A 19,831-nucleotide genomic window follows, 5' to 3' on the forward strand; every position below is an offset into this window, starting at 1 on the left:
GCCGCAATCCCTTCTCCTCCATTCTCCTCTCGGGATCTTGGGCACACACGCACATGCGCCCGGCGTGAGTTTTAAGCCACCGGGTCCGGGACATGAACCGCGGTCGACTACACGGGAGTCCAGCGACATAGCCATTACACTAACTGCTAGTCCCATCATGACACATTTTTGCATAGAAAAAAATACATTATGACTTAACCCAGTATTATCCAGACTATGTTTGCCCTTATGTTAGATAAGAGAGTGATAAAAAAGACTAGGACTTAAAAAGAGGGAAAAATTAGTTAATAAAGTCACATTAGGGACCAGCAGATAGCATAATGATTATGTCACTGGACTCCCACACAGTCAACCATGGTTCAAGTCCAGACCTGCGACTTAAAACTCAGGCCAGGTACATGTGCGTGCATGCCCAAAATCCCAAGAAGAGAGTAGAGGAGAAAAAATTGCAGCATGATCATCTCTCCTGGGAGTTAATTTCTTGCTTTCTGTCTCTCCAGCATGTGCATACACCATATAGAAAAAACCTCTCTGGGACCAGCAGTTAGCGTAATGGCTATGTGCGCTGGACTCCCATGTAGTCGACCACGGTTCACGTCCCAGACCCGGTGGCTTAAAACTCACGCCGGGCACGTGTTGTGTGCATGCCCAAGATCCCGAGAGAAAAATGGAGGAGAAGGGATTGTGGCGTGGCATCCCCCCTGGGGGGTGATTTCTCGCTTTCTGTCTCTCCGTCTCTCTCTGTCTGGCGAGCACACACGCCCTATAGGAAAAACCTCTCAAAAAAAAAAAAAAACCTCTCTAAAATAAATAAAATGAAGTCACATTAACCAAAACATTTATAGTCTTACCATTTCAGACTGCCCTGTCACCATAATAACAAGTTAACTTCAAAGTGTTGTCATCGTAAGTGTACAACTATAATCAAGTGAGATCAGATGTATATAATACTCAGTTTGTGTCACTGAAATTTAAAATACTTCTAACTAGTGTTTTAAAATCACTTGACAGAAATACCAGTCAACAAGTATATTTTTCATTATTCTGTACCCTGTACTTTCATAATAAAAGAAACTAACACAAACTCTTCTCACAATTGTGTGTTCCTAATAGGAATTAACATACTGCCTCAGGTTTTTGTGCTTTTCAAAAAAGAGCCATTTTTGCTTTAATTTTTAAGATATGTTCAGTATAATATTGTATAGCCATTTGAAATTATAATCTGGAAGATTATGTAGCAATATGAAGATTTTCTTTTAAATAAGATAAAAGTTGTATGTACACTGGTTAGGCAAATAAAGGTGTTATTTCTACAGTAAAGATAATCAGTAAAACTGCTTAGAATTGTGGAGTTGTTAAATATTTATATTTATAAATTTTGTATTTTAATATATAAAAAATATTTATATCTTCTTATTTTACCATTAAAATATTTTGTATCTAAATAATTTCAAAAATATTTTTGCTGTTGTTAAAAAACCTATGGAACATAATTGCAATCAGTGCTTACCTCACTCCAAAAAAAAACATATGTAATTGCCTTTTTTTAAAAATAATTATTTATTTTATTTATTCATTTATTTTTTAGTTTGACCAGAGAGAGGCAGAGGGTGACAGTGAGAGAGAGAGGAAGTGAGAAAGTAAGCCACCAGATTCAGGACTTGAACCCTGGTCGGCCATGTGGGAGTGTCTAGCACCTTAACTACCACACCACCTGCTGGTCCCCTGTAATTGCCTTTTAGTTCCATGTAATTTAAAATTTAGAATCTGTGGACCAGCAGTTAGCGTAATGGCTATGTCACTGGACTCCCATGTAGTCGACTGTGGTTCGAGTCCTGGACCCGGTAGCTTAAACTCATGCTGAATGTGTGTACATGTGTGCCCAAGATCCCAAGAGGAGAATGGAGGAGAAGGGATTGCAGCGTGGCTATCCCTCCAGGGACTGATTTCTCACTTTCTATCTCTCTGTCCCTCTCTTTCTTTCTGGTGAGCGCACGTGCCCTATAGCAAAAACCTCTCAAAAAAATAATTTAGAATCTGTAATGTTTTTTCTGTTGAGGCTCTGGGCTCACTAGATAAATGTTTGTAAAGGTTTAGTCTTTTCCAGAGATTTCGTCATTCCAGTGTTTTGGTATATAGTAAATAGTCCCTGTAAACCTAAAACTATCTATTGAGATTAGAAATAGAAATTTACCAGGTCCAGCAGATTATGTGGTGGTTAAGGCACGTGGCTGACCAGGGTTCAAGTCCTGGACTCGGCAGCTTGAAAATCACGCTGCGTACATGTGCATGTGTGTGTGTGCCCAGAATTCTGAGAGGAGAATGGAGGAGAAGAGATTGCAGTATGGCCAGCCCCTCAGGAAGTAATTTCTCACTTTCCCTTTCTCTGTCTCTCTCCAGTGAGTGCACACACCCTATGGCAAAAACTTTTCTAAAAAAGAAAGAAAAAGAAATGTATCTATATTATTTTCTCTACCCCTCCCCATGTTTTTCTACTGCCCTTTACTTTGGCCTTAGCTATCTTAAACTTCTGTATTTCTTTTGCCTTTATTTATGACAACTGATTTCTATCTTTATGTGTTATTTTGTTTTTAATTCTACTTTTAGCACACATGATCTTTGTTTTTCATTCACGTATATCTAAAACCAGAGCCCTTTCACACATACAAAAGTTTCATTTTAAGAAAATAAATGGGGACTGACTCCCTGGCCTAGTGGTTAAGGCAGCCAGATCACACATGACCAGTCATGTGGTTCAAGCATGGACCTGGCTGCTTGAGAAGCACACCAGGCTCATGTACATGTGTGCTCAGGATCCCACAAGGAGAGAAATATGGAGGAGAAGGCATTGCAGCACGACCACTCCCAGTGAGGAATACCTTCTCCTCTCTCTCTTTCTCTGTCTGTTTCTGGCAAGTGCATGTGTCTTTTAGCCAAAAAAAAAAAAAAATTTTTTTTTAAGGAACTCTTTAATAATTAGTACCTGTTGGATATCTTTTCAGTTAAACCTGGGAACAGTTGGGTTTTATCGGACCCAGTACAGCTCTGCCATGCTGGAAAGTTTATTACCAGGCATTCGTGACCTTTCTTTACCCCCTGTGGATCGACTTGGTTTGCAGAATGATCTCTTCTCCTTGGTGAGCATCCTCATTTAAGTAATATAATGCATTTTGTTGATTAAAAGATGTTACTTTTCCTGAAGAGTCTAAAACATAATTAGAATAATACGGTTCTTTCTGAAAGTTAAACACCTTTGGGACTAGAACAAATAACTAATTATTAATACAGTTTACCAGAAGTGAATCCCATTTCACTACTCCTAAATCACTTTTTTTTTTTTTAACTATCTTTAGTTAACCTATTCTTTCTAAGGCAAAAATTCCATTCTTTTTAATAGAAATACATATCAGCCTTGAAGAAATTTCCCTGCTGGTATATTAGGTTGTCAGAAAAGTCATGATGTATTTTTTTCTGTTTTTCTATGCAAAAATGCATCATGACTTTTCAAGTAACCCAATATATATTTCTTAATAATTAATTTGGGAAGAATTTTATGTTTTTCTAAAATTATGGTTGTGCTCAGCTGGGAAAGTTAGAAATTTTTACCATTTTGAAATGACTCAAATTATACCCCATTAGCTTTCAAGTTGTATTTATATTTAGCTTTGTTCCAGAAAGGATTTAAAGCAGCAATTAGTATTTTTATCTAGATGACTCCTACATAGTTTAGGTAATTTCTAGATGTCTTTATGATAAAATTGTCATATTCCTCCTGGTATCCCTTTAAATTAGCCTTGAAGTTTTCCCTTCCCTCTGCTGTTGCTCCTTTTGGATTCCTCCTTTGTGTAGGCACAGATTAGCATTGATGGACAAAACCTCACATCTGCTGATCTCGTTGCTGAGAGAGACCTGTCCCAGGAGAGTGCAGGCGGCTGCTGTAACAGAAGCTCTTTTTCCTCACTCTGTCAGTTAGTCCTGAAAGGACTCTGAATTCGTAGCACCTTCCAGTCTGAGTCTTTTAGAAAGGAGTAAAGAAGAGGCTTGAGCTGACATAGTTTGCAGGTCCACCTTTGAAAGAGCCTCTGTCAAAATCCAAAGCCCCAATTATTTTCGCAGCTTTACCGAAAGTATGAAAAATTTCAAAACAAAAACAAAGTCAAAGCCTCAAAAACTTAGGTAGAATAGAAAGTTAAGTTTTTTGTTTGTTTGTTTGTTTTTTTAATGTTGTTCCCAAATTGGGATTTTGGTATAAATTTTTTACAGTAGTTCTTTTATATGTACCAAAGATTGTCAGAATAGGATTTTTTAAATTCTAACAGTGTTCCTCTAAGCTTCTGTAGTCCTATTTCCTTAAACCAAAGAAATTACTAGCAATAGATAATGCTGAAACTGCATGCTTATGGTTCTTTTTGTTTTGTTTTGTTTTTGAAGACTAGGTTAATTTGTGTTTTTTCCTATCCCAGGCTCGAGCTGGAATCATTAGCACTGTAGAGGTTCTAAAAGTCATGGAGGCTTTTGTGAATGAGCCCAATTATACTGTATGGAGCGACCTGAGCTGTAACCTGGGGATTCTCTCAACTCTCTTGTCCCACACAGACTTCTATGAGGAAATCCAGGAGTTTGTGAAAGATGTCTTTTCACCCATAGGGGAGAGACTGGGCTGGGACCCCAAACCTGGAGAAGGTAATGAATATACTGAATGGGAGAAGAATCAGTCAGTAATTGGCACTTTTTTACTCACCCGTGGTAACCATATCATTAGTGTCATCTTGTATCTACTGGATGTACCTTATATTCAGCTAGCTAGAAATTAAGGCTTTTAAATGGTTGAAGTTCCTACTGATGAAGTTCCATGGTTCACCAACATAGAAAACAGTGGTGATTATGCGTATTTGTTGGCATGTATGATTTGTACATACTGGTAGAAGTAAAATCATTTAGAGTTCTAAAGACCTCAGTCAAGAAAAGCGACAGGGAATTTTGAGTTATTTTATTTATTATTACCATAATATGAAGCACCTTACGTACAACTTGTAAAGGTGCTGAGAGACATGAGGCCAGCTTTCTGAATTAAGGAGATTGTTTCTACATGTGTTTTCCTCCATGATTATTTCTATATTCATATATATTTACCTTTTTTTGCTATCATTGAAATGTTGGGGATGATAATTTGAAGGATTTAAATATTATTTTCTACCATCTGCTAATTGCTAAAGATGGTATTTCCTCCTGATCAGTCTTGATCTGGGAGTTTTTTTTTGTTTGTTTTGTTTTTTATTTAAAGAATTATTTATTTTATTTTTCTTGTTTTTTTTTTTTTTTTTTTTTTTAATTTGACCAGAAAGTGACAGAGAGAGAAGGAAAGTGAGAAAGCAATCCACCAGGTCCAGGACTCAAACCATAGTCAGCCATAGGAGAGTCCAGCACCTTAATCACCACACCATCTGCTGGCCCAATCTGGGAGTCTTTTTTACATAAGAGCAATAGGACTAGCCCGTGGTCTGTTGGCTGTGAGAGTCAGCTCCCACGTGGCTAGCCAAGTGGTTCAAGCCCTGGCTCTGGCAGCTTAGGGGACTTGCCAGACACATGTGCGTGCCCAAAACCCTGAGGGGATGGCGAGAGGGGATTATGTGGTGGCCATGCACCACTGGGGTATGCTTTCTCCCTCTCCTCTCTCTTTTTCTCTGTCTCTGTCTGGTGAGCACATGCATACTCTGGGGGAGAAAAAAAAAACCTTTTTAAAAATAAAAAGAACAATAATAGCAATTCCCAGAGCTCTATGTTTTTCCTTCATTGATTCAACAGATATTTATGCACCTAGTAAATACCAAATGCTGTTTTAGGGGCTGTTGATGAAGCAGCAAACAAAACAGCCCTTTGAGGCTTACATCTTAGTAGGAGACACAGCAAACAGTTAAAGGTACAATGTCTAGGTAATGGTAAATAAATATATTTTTTAAGAATTCTTTTATTTTATTTTTTTTATTTTATTAATTTGACCAGAGAGGGACAGAGTGAAAAAGAGAGAGAAAGTAAGCTGCCAGGTCCGGGACTCGAACTGCGGTCAGCTATGTGGGAGTCCAGTACCATTAACCACCATGCTGTGGGTCCTGACAGCAAATATTAAGAAAAATAAAGTCTTGTAGATAAGGAGTACTAGGCTACTTTTAAAAAGAGTCATTGATAAGGTGATATTTGAGCATTAGCAGAGACAGGAAGGAGGGAACTAGGAGAATGGGGGAGATTGTCAGAGAGATGGAGCAGTGGTGCAGAAAACCTGAGGCGGGAGCATGCTTGGGGTGTTCGAGGAATTAACGAGGCTGATAAGGTCGGGGCACAGTAGATGAGGCAGGGGGAGAGGGGACGCAGATGAGGCCCATGGGCTGTAGTAAGAAGTTTTTGAGTTTTACCTTTAGTGATGGGAATGCTAGTTTGAGAGTTTGGGGGCAGAGAAACGTGACTTTACTTACTCGGCTGTGCGAAGAATGGACTGAAGGGAGGAACAACAGAAAACAGACCATTTAGAAGGCTCTTTTAGTAATCCAGTTGAGGTGCTGTTTGCAACTAGCACTCAGGTAGTAAATTCTGTATGTATTTTGAAGGAAAGACAAACTGTTTGGTGGAAGACTGTGTGTTAGACAACAAGACAGGAGTCATGAAATTTTAGCCTGTGGAACTGCAAGAATGATGTTGCCAAGTACAGGGGTAAAGAAAAATGCCACCCAAGCAGGTCTGGGTGCAAAAGGAAACCAGGAGGCCCAACTGCAGAGCCACAAACAGGAGGATGCCACAGCTGATGCCTGAGACCTCACAGGAAGCCCGGGTTTGGTCCCCGGCACAGCCTAAAAACAGGCTGGGCATGGCGATGCACTCCTGTGGCCCTGCTTAACTGGGAAGTTGAGGCTGGAAGACCACAGGTGGTGAAACTCTGTCCAGTGACATACCCTTTTCTCTCCCCCACCCCAGTGGGCTCATGCTCCCTCTTGCCATCTTTCTTTCATAAAGTAAGAAAGGGGGGTATCAGGAGTTTGTTGTTAGGCATGTTAAATTCGTGGTCCTTTTAGTCATCTAAGTGGAGAGAGTCATGGCTAGAGGTCCAGACTACATGAATACACGTGGGAGTCATTAGTGTGTAAATAGTATTTACAGCCATAAAACTGGATGAGGTCACACAGGGAAGATAGGTGGAGAAAAGAGGTCTGAGGACTGGACTGGGTCCTTTGGAAGTCCACAGTTCAGCAGTTAGATAGAAGAGGAAGAATCTTCAAAGGAGACTGACTGGTCAGTGAGGCAGAGGAGCCAGGAGGGAGAGGGGTGTCCCAGACGTAAATAAACAGTATTTTCACTTAGCAAAGGGAGAGGGATCAGCTGTGTCTGATGCTGCTCTAAGTCAAGCAGAATGTTGAATTGAGATTGATTGTTGCATTTAATGAGCTTTGTGGAAAGGTAGGGAATAAAAGTGGGTTTTCTGCTTTTGTAGTGGGTTCTCCGGAATGAGAGGAGAGGAAACGGAGACAGCACATGTGGACAACGTTTTTATTGCCAGAGGCTCACTTGCCTCAGCGAGAAGGAAAGAGAAAATTCATCTCCCCACAGTGGGGAGTGATCAAGTTGAAATTATGTTCCTTCTCTTCTCCTTCCCATCAGAATTTTGAGCACAGGTGCCCACAATACCCAACATGTTTTCAAGCTGCTAGAACTGACATTTGAGTTGTGGTTGACTGTGTGTAATCTGGTTTCCAGTGCACAGTGCTTAACCATAGTGCTGTGGGGCTGGCCCACATTTAGACAACTTTTCAAAGGAGTTCTGATGAAAAGATCAGAAAAAAGGGAGTGGATTTGAGAAAGATGTAGAGTATGAAAGGAATTTATTTTATTTTTCCCAGAGGATGCACATTCTCACCTTAGAGAGACAGAGAGGTGCCCTCCCTCCCCCATGGTGAAGGTCACACAACAATCCCTTCTCTCCCATTTCTTCTGCCTTTGAGGATTCGGGGCACACATACACACGTGAGAGCAAAAACACACCAGATCCAGGACCCTAACTACTGGTCAGCCATGTGGGATCCAGCTACCCCAGCCAGCAGGCTAGGAGCTGGCCCGGAACCTTTTTTTAAGTTGGGAGATTTTATAACATTTTCCTACGAGCAAAAACAATACAGCAGTAATGGAAAAAATCATATTGTGAGGAAGAAGGGGTTACTGCTGGAGTAATAGCTGAGTAATCAAGAGAAGGTGGGATCTAGTGTAGAAGTGAAGGTGTTGACTATAGAGAGGAAGGGAGATCCATAGTAATGAGACAGGAGTAAGTACATGAACACATGCAAGGAATTAGATGTACTTTTCTTTTAGGATGATGATCTGCAAAATCTTTTGAGTTTAAATACACCTTTAGGATACTGGGGAAAGCCTTTAGTGATGGAAGAATTAAACATAGCAAAACAATTATAAATCAGGCATTGTATTACACGGTCAGTACCAGAGCCAGAATTATAGGTTAGTTCTTATAACAATTATCATGATTGTATTTGTGTTAAATCTATGATTTCCTTAAGCTTATTATTTTTGTTTGTTTGTTTTGGAGAGGTTTTTGCTATAGGGCACATGCATTCGCCAGAAAGACACAGAGACAGAAAGCAAGAAATCACCCCCTGGGGGGGATGGCCACACCACAATCCCTTCTCCTCCATTCTCCTCTCGGGATCTTGTCTACACATGCACATGTGCCCTGCACGAGTTTAAGCCACTGGGTCCAGAACTTGAACCATGGCCAACTATATGGGAGTCCAGCAACATAGCCATTATGCCATCTGCTGGTCCCCTTAAGATGATGTTTTAACTGGGAACCAGCAGTTAGTGTAATGGCTATGTCGCTGGACTCCCACATAGTCGACCGCGGTTCATGTCTCGGACCGGTGGCTTAAAACTCACGCCGGGCGCGTGTGTGTGCTTGCCCAAGATCCCTAGAGGAGAATGGAGGAGAAGGGATTGCGGCGTGACCATCCCCCCTGGGGGGTGATTTCTCGCTTTCTGTCTCTATGTCTCTCTCTGTCTGGCGAGCGCACGCGCCCTACAGTGAAAAATCTCTCCCAAAAAAAAAAAAAAAAAGAGATGATGTTTTAATTGAATTATTATTTAAGTACAGCAAGACACATAATTTAGGTGTTACAGTTCAGTGACTTATGACAAGTGCACGCATTTTCATTACCCCCCAAAATTGCCTTAGGCCTTTCTCAGTCAGTTCCTGCCACTTGAGCACCACCCCCAGCTGCCCCCTTCTCTCATGCAGGGAAACACAGTTCTGACTCCTTCACCCTAGATTTTTGTCTCTTCTACTTCAAATAAATGCATATGTTCTGTTCTTATATCTGACTTCTCTGACCATAATGTTGTAGAGGGTATCCAGGTTGTTGATTACTTTTTATTGCTAAGTAATATTTCATTATTAAATATGCTGCATTTTATTTGTCCACTGTACTATTGTGATCCATCAGATTTATTTACTATACGAATAACTTTTTAAAAGATATAATTCATAGACCATAAAAATTCACCCCAATATTTAAAATGCATATAATTTTAGGGGGCCAGCAAGTGTTTTTCAAGCTACCGATTGGGAACTCGAAGTAAAGTCAGCCATGTGGGATTCAGCCACCTTAATTAACTACTACTCTTCAGGCTGATCCAAGCATAATATTTTTTGTTTTGTTTTTGTTTTTAATTATTTTCCATAGGACATATGTGCTCACCAGAGAGAGATGAAGAGAGAGGGAACATGAGAAATCACTCCCCAGCAGGGATAGCCCATCCACAATCCCTTCTCGATTCTTCTCTTGGGATTTTGGGCACATATGCATCATGCCTGTCATAATTCTCGCTGCCAGATCCAGGACTCAGACCTCATAATTAGCCATATGAGATCCAATGTCCTAACCTCCAGGGCACCTTCTGTCACCCCTCAGCATAATGTTTTTAAGGTTTATCTCTGTTCTCACATATATTAGTTCTTATTTCTTTTTATGGCCAGATAATATTCCACTGTGTGGATATACCACATTTTATCTCTTCATTAGTTGATAGATATTGGATTGGTCCCGCTTTTTTTTTTGACTGTTACAACTTCTCCTATGAAATATTTGTATACAAGTGTGTGTATAGGCATATGCTTATGTTTTTCTTGGGTGTATACTTCAGAATAAAATACACTGGTCATGTCACAATTATATTTAATCTTTCAGGGAACTGTCAGACTATTTTTCTAAGTGGGAAATTTACATTCCAACTAGTAATATTTGTTTTTTATTTAATTTTGCTTCAGAGTGCATGTACTTGCTTGCCAGAGAGAGAGAAAAAGAGTGAGAAAGCACACACTGAGAGATGGCTACCCTGCAGTCCCTTCTCCTCCATTCTCCTCTTGGGATTTTGGGCATGCACACACATATGCCCAGTGTTTTTCAAGTCACCAGGCCTGGAACTCTAACCACAGTTAGCTGTGTGGGATTCAGCAGCCTTAACCACCATGCCATCAGCCAGCCCCTGTTTTGTTTTGTTTCATTTTATGAGCATTCTAGTGGTTATGAAGTATCATAATATGGTGGGGATGTTTTTTAGGTTTATGTTAATTCATGGTAAGTGAGTGTGTGTGTGTGCACATGAGAGAGAGACACACACCCTCCACAAGGCTTCATCATGCAGTAACCCCTTTCCCCCAGCCCTCCAACTTGTCAGGACCTTGGACATGTGTTCATACACCCAGCATATCTGGCCACAGGGTCCAGACCTGCAGCTGGCCATGTGGTTTCCAGTACTGCAGTTGGGTATACCATCTACTGCACCGTGGAGAGGTTTTAGCTATAGGGTGCATGCGCTCGCCAGACAGAGAGAGACAGAGAGACAGAAAGTGAGAAATCACCCCCCAGGGGGGATGGTCACACTGCAGTCCCTTCTCCTCCATTCTCCTCTTGGGATCTTGGGCACGCACGCACACGCGCCCGGCGTGAGTTTTAAGCCACCGGGTCCAGGACGCGAACCACAGTCGACTACATGGGAGTCCAGTGACATAGCCATTACACTAACTGCTGGTTCCCTCAAATCGCATATTCCTAAGACCAAAGATGCTGAACATCTTTTTATCTGTTTTTGCCATTTACATATCTCTGAAGGAATTAATTCTTCAAGTTTTGATTTTTAAAATCTAAAATTTCAATTTATTGTGCACAGAACATATTAGTTCTTTATGTGGTCATTCTCTGAATCTTGAGTCAAACTGTATGATCAGGGCAAAATACTGATGTATTTTGATGCTGCAGTAAAACACAATGCCCGGTGAGGCTAACCCACATGGGAAGGTTCTGGGTTTGCATCCAAGACCTCCCTGAGTATGCCAGGCACACCCCTGGCCACGATCTGGGGCTGGCTGGCTGATGCTGGGAGTGATTATGGTGTCAAGACCCTGGCGGGGTGCTGTCTCTTTTTCTCTCTGTCTCTCTTGCTCATGGAATAAATAGATAAGCTTAAAGTAAAATTAAATGAGGGGCTGGCAGGTGGTGTAGTGGTTAAGGTGCTGAACTCCCACATGGCCAACTGTGGTTCAAGTCTTGGCCCTGACGGCTTGCTTTCTCGCTCTCCCTCTCTCTGTCTGTTTGTCTCTGCTCAAATTGAATACTACTACTATTAATAATAAATAAAATTAAATATTTTTTAATTAAAAAAATTAATGATGTAGGCTTTTTCATAATATTTTTAAATTATTTATTTATTTAATTCCACTTGTTATTATTTTTTTAATTTGATCAGATAGAGTCACAGAGAGAGAGAGAAGGGGAAAATGAGAAAGCAAGCCTCTAGATCCAGGGCTCAAAACACGGTTGGCCATATGGGAATTCCCGTGCCTTTAACTACCACACTACCTGCCAGCCCCCATACATAATCTTTTGCAGTATAATTAATTATACTGAATGACCATTTAGTAAACTCAATGTAGCTAGCATTTGTGATAAAGTCAACAAAAATTTTTAAATCACTTATTATCTGATAAATTTTAGTCAACTTTTCTGTCAACTATTAAGGTAATTGTGTTTGTTCAAGATCATAGTCTTGGTATTACACAATTCTAAGATATCCAGGTGGCAGATTTGTAAAAATAAGCCTTTTAAGTAAATGGTCCTATGTCTCTTTTACTTTTCAATCAGGTCATCTAGATGCACTCCTGAGGGGCTTGGTTCTGGGCAAACTAGGAAAAGCAGGACATAAAGCAACCTTAGAAGAAGCCCGCCGACGGTTTAAGGACCACGTGGAAGGAAAACAGGTTCTTTCTGCTGACCTGAGGAGTCCCGTAGGTTTTCATAATAATTTCCCTTGATTTCTAAGTGACTGCATTATTCCAGGAAGTGTAGATCTCAAGGTTCTCAGCACTGCGGGGCCAAAAGGTGCTCAGCCGTGCATGTCCCCGGGAGAGAGCTGGTGTGCCGTTAGGATGTGCCACCTGCCCTAGTGGGTGTTCACGGGGCCGACTGTCAGCTCCTCACCATGATGTGTATGGAGCAGCCACACACGGCCTTCTGCAGTTGTTTTTGACTTGATTTCTTGTCTTAACATTAGAATATTTGAAACTAGATACAGTTAATCAAATTCTTTTTTTCTGTATTCTCTCGTAGGTCTATCTGACTGTTTTGAAGCACGGTGATGGCACTACCTTAGACATTATGCTAAAGGTAAGCGTGTCTGAATGGGCTGCCATCTTCTGCTTTTGAACTTGGTTTGACACACAGAGTTTAGTCTTAAACGGTTTTTGAAAAGTCCTGGACATGGGCCAGCTGGTGACGTGGTGCCTTCTTGCTTTCCCTCTCTGTCTCTGGTAGACATATGTGCCCCCCCAGCGAATTAAAAAAAGAAAGAAAGAAAAGAAACCCACGGGGCCAGCCAGGTGGCTGGGTGGTTAAGGCAGCTGAATCCCACATGGCGGACTGCGCAGTTTCAGTCCTGGACCCAGCAGTGTGAAAATCATGCCTGGCACTTGTACATATGTGCCCAGAATCTCAAGAATCCTGAGGAAAATGGAGGAGAAGGGATTGTGGTGTGGTCATCCCCGCAGGGACTGATTTCTTACTTTCCCTCCGTATCTGTCTCTCTCTGGCAAGGGCACATACCGGATAGCAAAACTTTAAAAAAAAAAAAAACAAACACACACATATTGTAGACATGCAAATAATAAGAAACGCTGGGAGAAACATGTATTGTCAGTACATGTATACTACCACAGTCATCTTATTGTCTGCTTTTTTTACTCACAGCTTTATGCATCTGAATCTTAACACTGAAATGCTTGATTTGATTGACAAATTGTGGGGTTTTTTGTTGTTTTTTTAAAGGTTTTTGCTGAGAGCGCATGTGCTTACTTGCCAGAGAGAGATGGAGAGAGGGGAAAAAGAGAAATCACCCACTGGGGGGATGCCCACACTGCATTCCCTTCTCTCTTCTCCTCCCAGGAGTTTTGGTACACACACACTAACCTGGTGATTTTCAAGCCACTGAGTCAGAGGTGGTTTTTTTGTTTGTTTTTGTTTTTGAGTCTGGGGTTTGAACCACAGTCAGTTGTGTGGGAGTCCAGCATCCCCCTACCACCATGCTACCTGTCAGCCCCAAAAATCAAGTTCTTTAAAATGTTATCTTCAGTGTAAGCTTACTTGTGGTTCTGCCCATTTTAAGTAAAAGGTTTCTGTCTGTGCATAGAAGAGGGATAGATGATCCGGCATTTCAAGGGTCCTCTGCACTGTCAGAGTCCCTTCTGAACAGATGGGAAATTGACTCACCTGTCCCTACTTTCCCCAGGGTGATGGGCATATAATCAAACTGTACCTTCAACAAAACAGATAATACTGTCCATGCCCGTGATGGCAGCCATCTGTTTGGAATTCTCAGTCGATGGTACGCAGTGGGGACTGCACGGCAGCACAGAAGTACAAGTGTGCTGCTTTGTGAGGCTGACCACACTGGAGGCTCAGGCTGGTGTCTGGAGACCTCCCTGACGACTCTGGGAGAGAATGCCCATGTACTCGAGGCTGGCCAGAGCTGGGGTGGACGGCAGCATCAACATGCCTTCTCTCTCGTCTTGCAAGAGATAAACTTCCATGATTAGGATGTTTTTAAAAATACCAACTTTAGTTAAGAAAGTGTTCTAAAAAGGTACTGCTTTACCTGTTGTATATGCATTTCTTTTCTATAGCTTTTGCTGTAGGACATGTGTTCTCACCAGAGAGATGCAGAGAGAGAAGGAAAGTAAGAAATCGGCCCCCAAAGGGAATGGCCATGCCAAAGTCCCTTTTATTCCATGTTCCTCTTGGGATTTTGGGTGCTTACACACATGTGCCCTGTGCACTTCCCAAGCTGCAGTGTCTAGGACTCAAACTGTGCTCTTGGCCATGTGGGATCCAGCTGCCTTAACCACCAAGCCACCTGGCTGGCTCCATGGGTTTCCTTTTTTTATTAATTTGCCAGGGGCACATGTACATACCAGAGACAGAGAGGGGAAGCTAGAAGTCCCTCCATAGGAAATGGTCACACTGTGATCCTGTTGTCTATTTCTCCCTTCTCCCTCCTTTTTGAGATTTTGGGCATGTATACACTCACACTCAGTGTGGTTTTCAAGCCACTGGGTCAGGGATCAAACTGCATGGCCACATGAGATCCAGCTGCCTTAACCACCAGGCTATGGGCTGGTCTAGGTTTCTTTTTTAATAACATGAAAGTTATATTTTACGAGGCTTCATAGCATGTGCTTGTGGTCTCAGCTGCTCGAAAGGCTGAGAGAGGATCAAGACAAAGCAAGACCATGTTTTTGTCTTCTTTTTTTTTTTTGGAGAGATTTTCACTGTAGGGCACGTGCGCTTGCCAGACAGACAGAGAGAGACATAGAGACAGAAAGCGAGAAATCACCCCCCAGGGGGGATGGTCACGCCGCAATCCCTTCTCCTCCATTCTCCTCTCAGGATCTTGGGCACGCACGCACACGCGCCCGGCGTGAGTTTTAAGCCACCGGGTCCAGGACGCGAACCGCGGTCGACTACGTGGGAGTCCAGCGACATAGCCATTACGCCAACTGCTGGTTCCCTTGTCTTCTTTTTAATAAAGATTTTTGCTATAGGGGGTGTGTGCTTGCCAGAGAGACAGAGACAGAAAGAGAGAAATCACCTCCCAAGGGGATGGCAGTACCACAGTCCCTTTCCTCCAGTCTCCTGTTGGGATTTGGGGCATGCACGCGTGCACGCTCTGCGTGAGTTTCAAGCCTCCAGGTCCAGGACTCCAGCAGTGGTCAGCCATGTGGGAGTCCAATGATGTAACTATTATGCTATCTACTGGTCCCCAGACCCTGCCTTTTAAAACAAAAAACAACAAGAACATAAAAAAACAGAAGTTGTATTTTGGATTAAGGTCCCTTCTAGGTCTTAATGTTCTGTGCACTTGTACCTTGTGAATGAATACAGAAAGGGATGGTTTGCATTTTTTTTAGTCCATAAAAATATGGAAAAATTAGGGGTTCTGAAAATCTATGGCAGATACCTTAGTATTTCATGTAACGGCACACTTTTAAGAATTTACATGAAGGGGACCAGCAGATGGCGTGGTGGCTAAGGTACTGGACACTCCCACACGGCCCACCATGGTTCAAGTCCTGGATCTGGTGGGACTTTCTCTCTCTCTGTCTCTCTGGTCAAATGAATGAATAAATGAAATTAAATAAATAATTATTTAAAAAATTTATATGAGTATGTATATTAAGAGTTAGGATTTATTTAACACAAGGGAGCTCACAATAATTAGTCTTACTGTGGAAAGCACTCTATAATGAAAGCAGAATCTGAGTTCTTCAAGAAGCCATTAGTTGAAGAGATGGAAATTGTTTTCTGTTGATAATATAGGAATAATGAAGCAGGATAAAAAATGATATTCATTCATAGTGTATTTGAAATGCAGTGTGAGAGTGCCATGTAGTGTACTAGTACACAGGTACTCGGGGAAACCGCTTCCTGAAAGCCCATTCAGACTTTGAATATTGGAGCTGAAAAGGACCTCACAAATCATCACTCCCGCTCGCTTATTTCCCAGATGGGAAACTGAGACCCAGAGAACTTACAGACTCAGTCAAGATCTCACAGTTAAGTAAAGGCAAAACTGGGACTAGAACCCAAGTCTCCCAATTTCTTATTTTTTAAAGAATTATTCAATTGTATTTATTCATTTACTTTAATTTGACCAGAGAAAGAGACAGAGAGAGGGAAAGTAAGAAAGCAAGCCACCAAGTCTAGAATTCAAACCGCTCAGCCACGTGGGAGTGTCCAGAGCCTTAACCACCACACCACCTCTTGGTTCTCTGATTTCTTATTTTAAGGACACTGCTACTCAAGAGTCTAAAGGAAAGGGAAGGGAACTGGGAGCTGTGATAAGTCTGCAGATACTACTCAGTGTTAAATCCTAAGGGGGAGAAAAGGTCAAGAGAGTCTATAAATTAAGTTGTCTTGGAGAGGGTTGTACAAGACATCTCTTTCACAGTTGTGGTCCTAATTTCCTTTTTTTTTTTTTGGAGAGGTTTTCGCTATAGGGCGTGTGTGCTCACCAGACAGACAGAGACAGAGAGACAGAAAGTGAGAAATCATCCCCCAGGGGAGGGCCACACCTCAATCCCTTCTCCTCCATTCTCCTCTCGGGATCCTGGGCACACACGCACATGCGCCCGGCATGAGTTTAAGCCACCAGGTCTGGGACTTGAACCATGGTCAACTACATGGGAGTTCATCGACATAGTCATTACGTTAACTGCTGGTCCCCCGGTTCTAATTTCCTAAGGTAAAATATTTTGTATCTGATTATGAAAAAAAAAAGTATAAAAAAAGCAGTTTACAAAATAACATGTAATGTGATCTCAATCTAGGTTTGGCAATATATAAGTACTAGTAATTTCATTCTTTAATGTTTCTCTGTCTTTTCTATAAATTGATTTTTTTTTTTTTGAAGAGGTTTTTGCTATAGGGCGCGTGCGCTCGCCAGACAGACAGAGAGAGACATAGAGACAGAAAGCGAGAAATCACCCCCCAGGGGGGAGGGTCACGCCGCAATCCCTTCTCCTCCATTCTCCTCTCGGGATCTTGGGCACGCACGCACACATGCCCGGCGTGAGATTTAAGCCACCGGGTCCGAGACGCGAACCGCGGTCGACTACGTGGGAGTCCAGCGACATAGCCATTACGCTAACTGCTGGTTCCCTAGAATTTGATTATTTTAAATGGGATAAGATTACTAATGATTAATTTGTTTATATAGCATAGAACATTAGCTGATATCAGTGATGTGGAGAATTCAGTCATGACAGACCACTCAGAACTAATGGCAGGCAGTTCATCTAGTGGCGCTTAGAGCTAGTGAACTCCTGTAATTGTAAATGACACATGCGTGCCAAAGCATCTTAAAAAGTGTTCGCTTTTGTTAATTCAGTTTCCTGCCAATCTTACCCATGAGAATGTAGACCAAAGTTTTACCTTATTAGAGGAGAAACTCATATAAGCATTTGCAGAACTTCCAGGGAAGAGTTAACTAATCCTATGTTATGTTTTCTCCATAGCTTCACAAACAAGCAGATATGCAGGAAGAGAAAAACCGAATTGAAAGAGTCCTGGGGGCTACCCTTTTGCCTGACCTGATTCAAAAAGTCCTCACGTTTGCACTTTCAGTAAGTTACACTGAAAACTGCTTAGAAAATTGCTAGCCCATTGATCTGTGGCAAATGTGATTGAGTCAGTATCCTCCTGATCTGCCTTTAACCCTAGAGTGAGGCTTTCTCTTCCAGGAAAACTGGCCTAAGCTTTTGTTAATGAGTCTATGATCTCCCCCTAGTGGTGAGAACCACAGTTGGGAGAAGAAAGAAACACTACAGAATGGAAACTGAGAAAGGGATTCTTGAAAACTGGGAAGCTGACTTGGCCCTTTGTCGCTCTGTGTCTCTTCCTTTCTTTACCCTGTAGAATCCCAAGCATGTGTCTGCTGAGCAGCCTGTTTATGTGTACTTGTCTTCATGCCTCATTCTGAATGTTACTGATCTTTAGGTTAAACGCTGCTGCAAAGTTCAAGTGACACATTTCTAAAACAAGAAATGAGTATTTCAGTGTGGTTACTTGGGTCTCTCAACAGTATGTTACACCTTCCGATCCCAGAAGATGGTTCGGGTGCATTAGACTTCCCATTCTCTTTCTCTTTAAGGAAGAGGTACGCCCACAGGACACCGTCTCAGTGATTGGCGGAGTCGCCGGAGGTAGCAAGCATGGGAGGAAAGCTGCTTGGAAGTTCATAAAGGACAACTGGGAAGAACTGTACAATCGATACCAGGGGGGGTTCTTAATATCCAGGCTAATAAAGGTATGTGAAGGTTTTTATTTTGAACAGCTTGCTAACCATGGGTGCTATTGAGTGACATCCGTGACTCATTGTAGCCTTCTTGAGAGTGTCCTCAAATAGTCATTGATTTTGTTTAAGGGCTTCTCCATCCGCCATCCCACTCCCTCTATAGTAACTGAAGTTGGCAGGGAACAAGATGATTTGTTTTTAGGGTAACTTGAAGATTGTTCCTGGTCTCTCTTTCACTTACTATTCAAAACCTTTTTTTCCCCCAGCTATCAGTTGAGGGGTTTGCAGTTGATAAAATGGCTGGAGAGGTTAAGGTAAGGAAAGTACTGTTTACTTTTTACTTTTCAACCTGCTAAGTGAAGACTAACCGCGTTGTAATCATAGAGTGTTGGGATAATGCATTATAGTGTCTCCTTGGTCTTGCTTGAAGAAGGACTGCTTAGTTCATATCCTTACTGTCTGAAGAATTTAGAGAGTTAGGAGCATCTTTGAAAGCAACAGAATATGGTTGAAAGAACGTGAAGCCTAAAGGCAGTTGACTGGTGTAAACCTGTGCCCTGCCTCAGGTTCTCTGAGCAAGGTTCTAGCCTGTACGCCTGTCGCCTCATCTATAAACTGGGGTGATGATAAGATTATTTAGTCAAGTGATAGAGTGGAGTTGAAACAGAATAGGTTCTTGATATTAGTTCATTTTGCCTTTCCAAAAATGACCTTCATGGGTCTGTTGTACATGCAGTGAGACTGGCTGATGTAAGGACCCTCCTTGTAGCCCTTATAAAGGATGGTAGTCAGTTTAGTCTGACCTGATAGCGTCCAACATTCGGGGGACAAATTACCTGTATTAGGAAGTTCTTCATTTTAAGCCTTCTATTACATTTAACTGCTAAGTATCTTTAAAATATTACTTTCACCCTACATCAAGCACTAGATAATAGCCTAAAAGAAAGGCAGTAGTAGGTTCTATGTCTACTATTACGTTTTTTAAAAAAGAATTATTTTATTTAGCTTTATTTATTTATTTTAATTTGACCAGAGTGGGATAGAGTGAGAAACAGAGAGAGAGAGTGAGAAAGCAAGCCCACCAGGTCTGGGACTCAAATCGCAGTCGACCACGTGGAGTCCAGTGACCTTAACCACCATGCCACTTGCCAGCCCCTACTCTTACCTTGTGATTAGATGGTAAGCATACACTATTTGCAGAAAAATTTTCCTATATGCAGGAGTTACATGGCTTTTTTTTTCAGCCTCAGGGTGGCGGTGATAAATTCTCATGACTGAGGCTTATAAATCCTTAACTAGTAGGCACCTCTTCATAACCTGTGATATTAACGTCTTCCTGCTACTAGTAACGATTCCACTTTGTGGGTTGCTTTGCACCAGGCTTTCTTCGAGAGTCACCCAGCTCCTTCAGCTGAACGCACCATCCAGCAGTGCTGTG

General features: G+C 41.8%; 1 protein-coding gene across 1 annotated transcript in view; it reads left to right on the forward strand.

Annotated features, from left to right (window-relative positions):
* Positions 1–19,831, forward strand: part of NPEPPS (aminopeptidase puromycin sensitive) — a gene marked incomplete at its 3' end in the record, with an annotated part of 97,532 nt that extends 77,701 nt beyond the window's left edge. The window contains 8 exon segments of the mRNA XM_006166088.2: positions 3,003–3,137; positions 4,464–4,683; positions 12,192–12,334; positions 12,657–12,713; positions 17,615–17,722; positions 18,250–18,405; positions 18,660–18,707; positions 19,774–19,831. Of these exon segments, the coding sequence (XP_006166150.2) occupies positions 3,003–3,137; positions 4,464–4,683; positions 12,192–12,334; positions 12,657–12,713; positions 17,615–17,722; positions 18,250–18,405; positions 18,660–18,707; positions 19,774–19,831 (925 nt within the window).

This window comes from Tupaia chinensis, unplaced genomic scaffold (assembly GCF_000334495.1).
Source record: "Tupaia chinensis unplaced genomic scaffold, TupChi_1.0 Scaffold144171_1, whole genome shotgun sequence".
Lineage (NCBI taxonomy): Eukaryota > Metazoa > Chordata > Mammalia > Scandentia > Tupaiidae > Tupaia > Tupaia belangeri.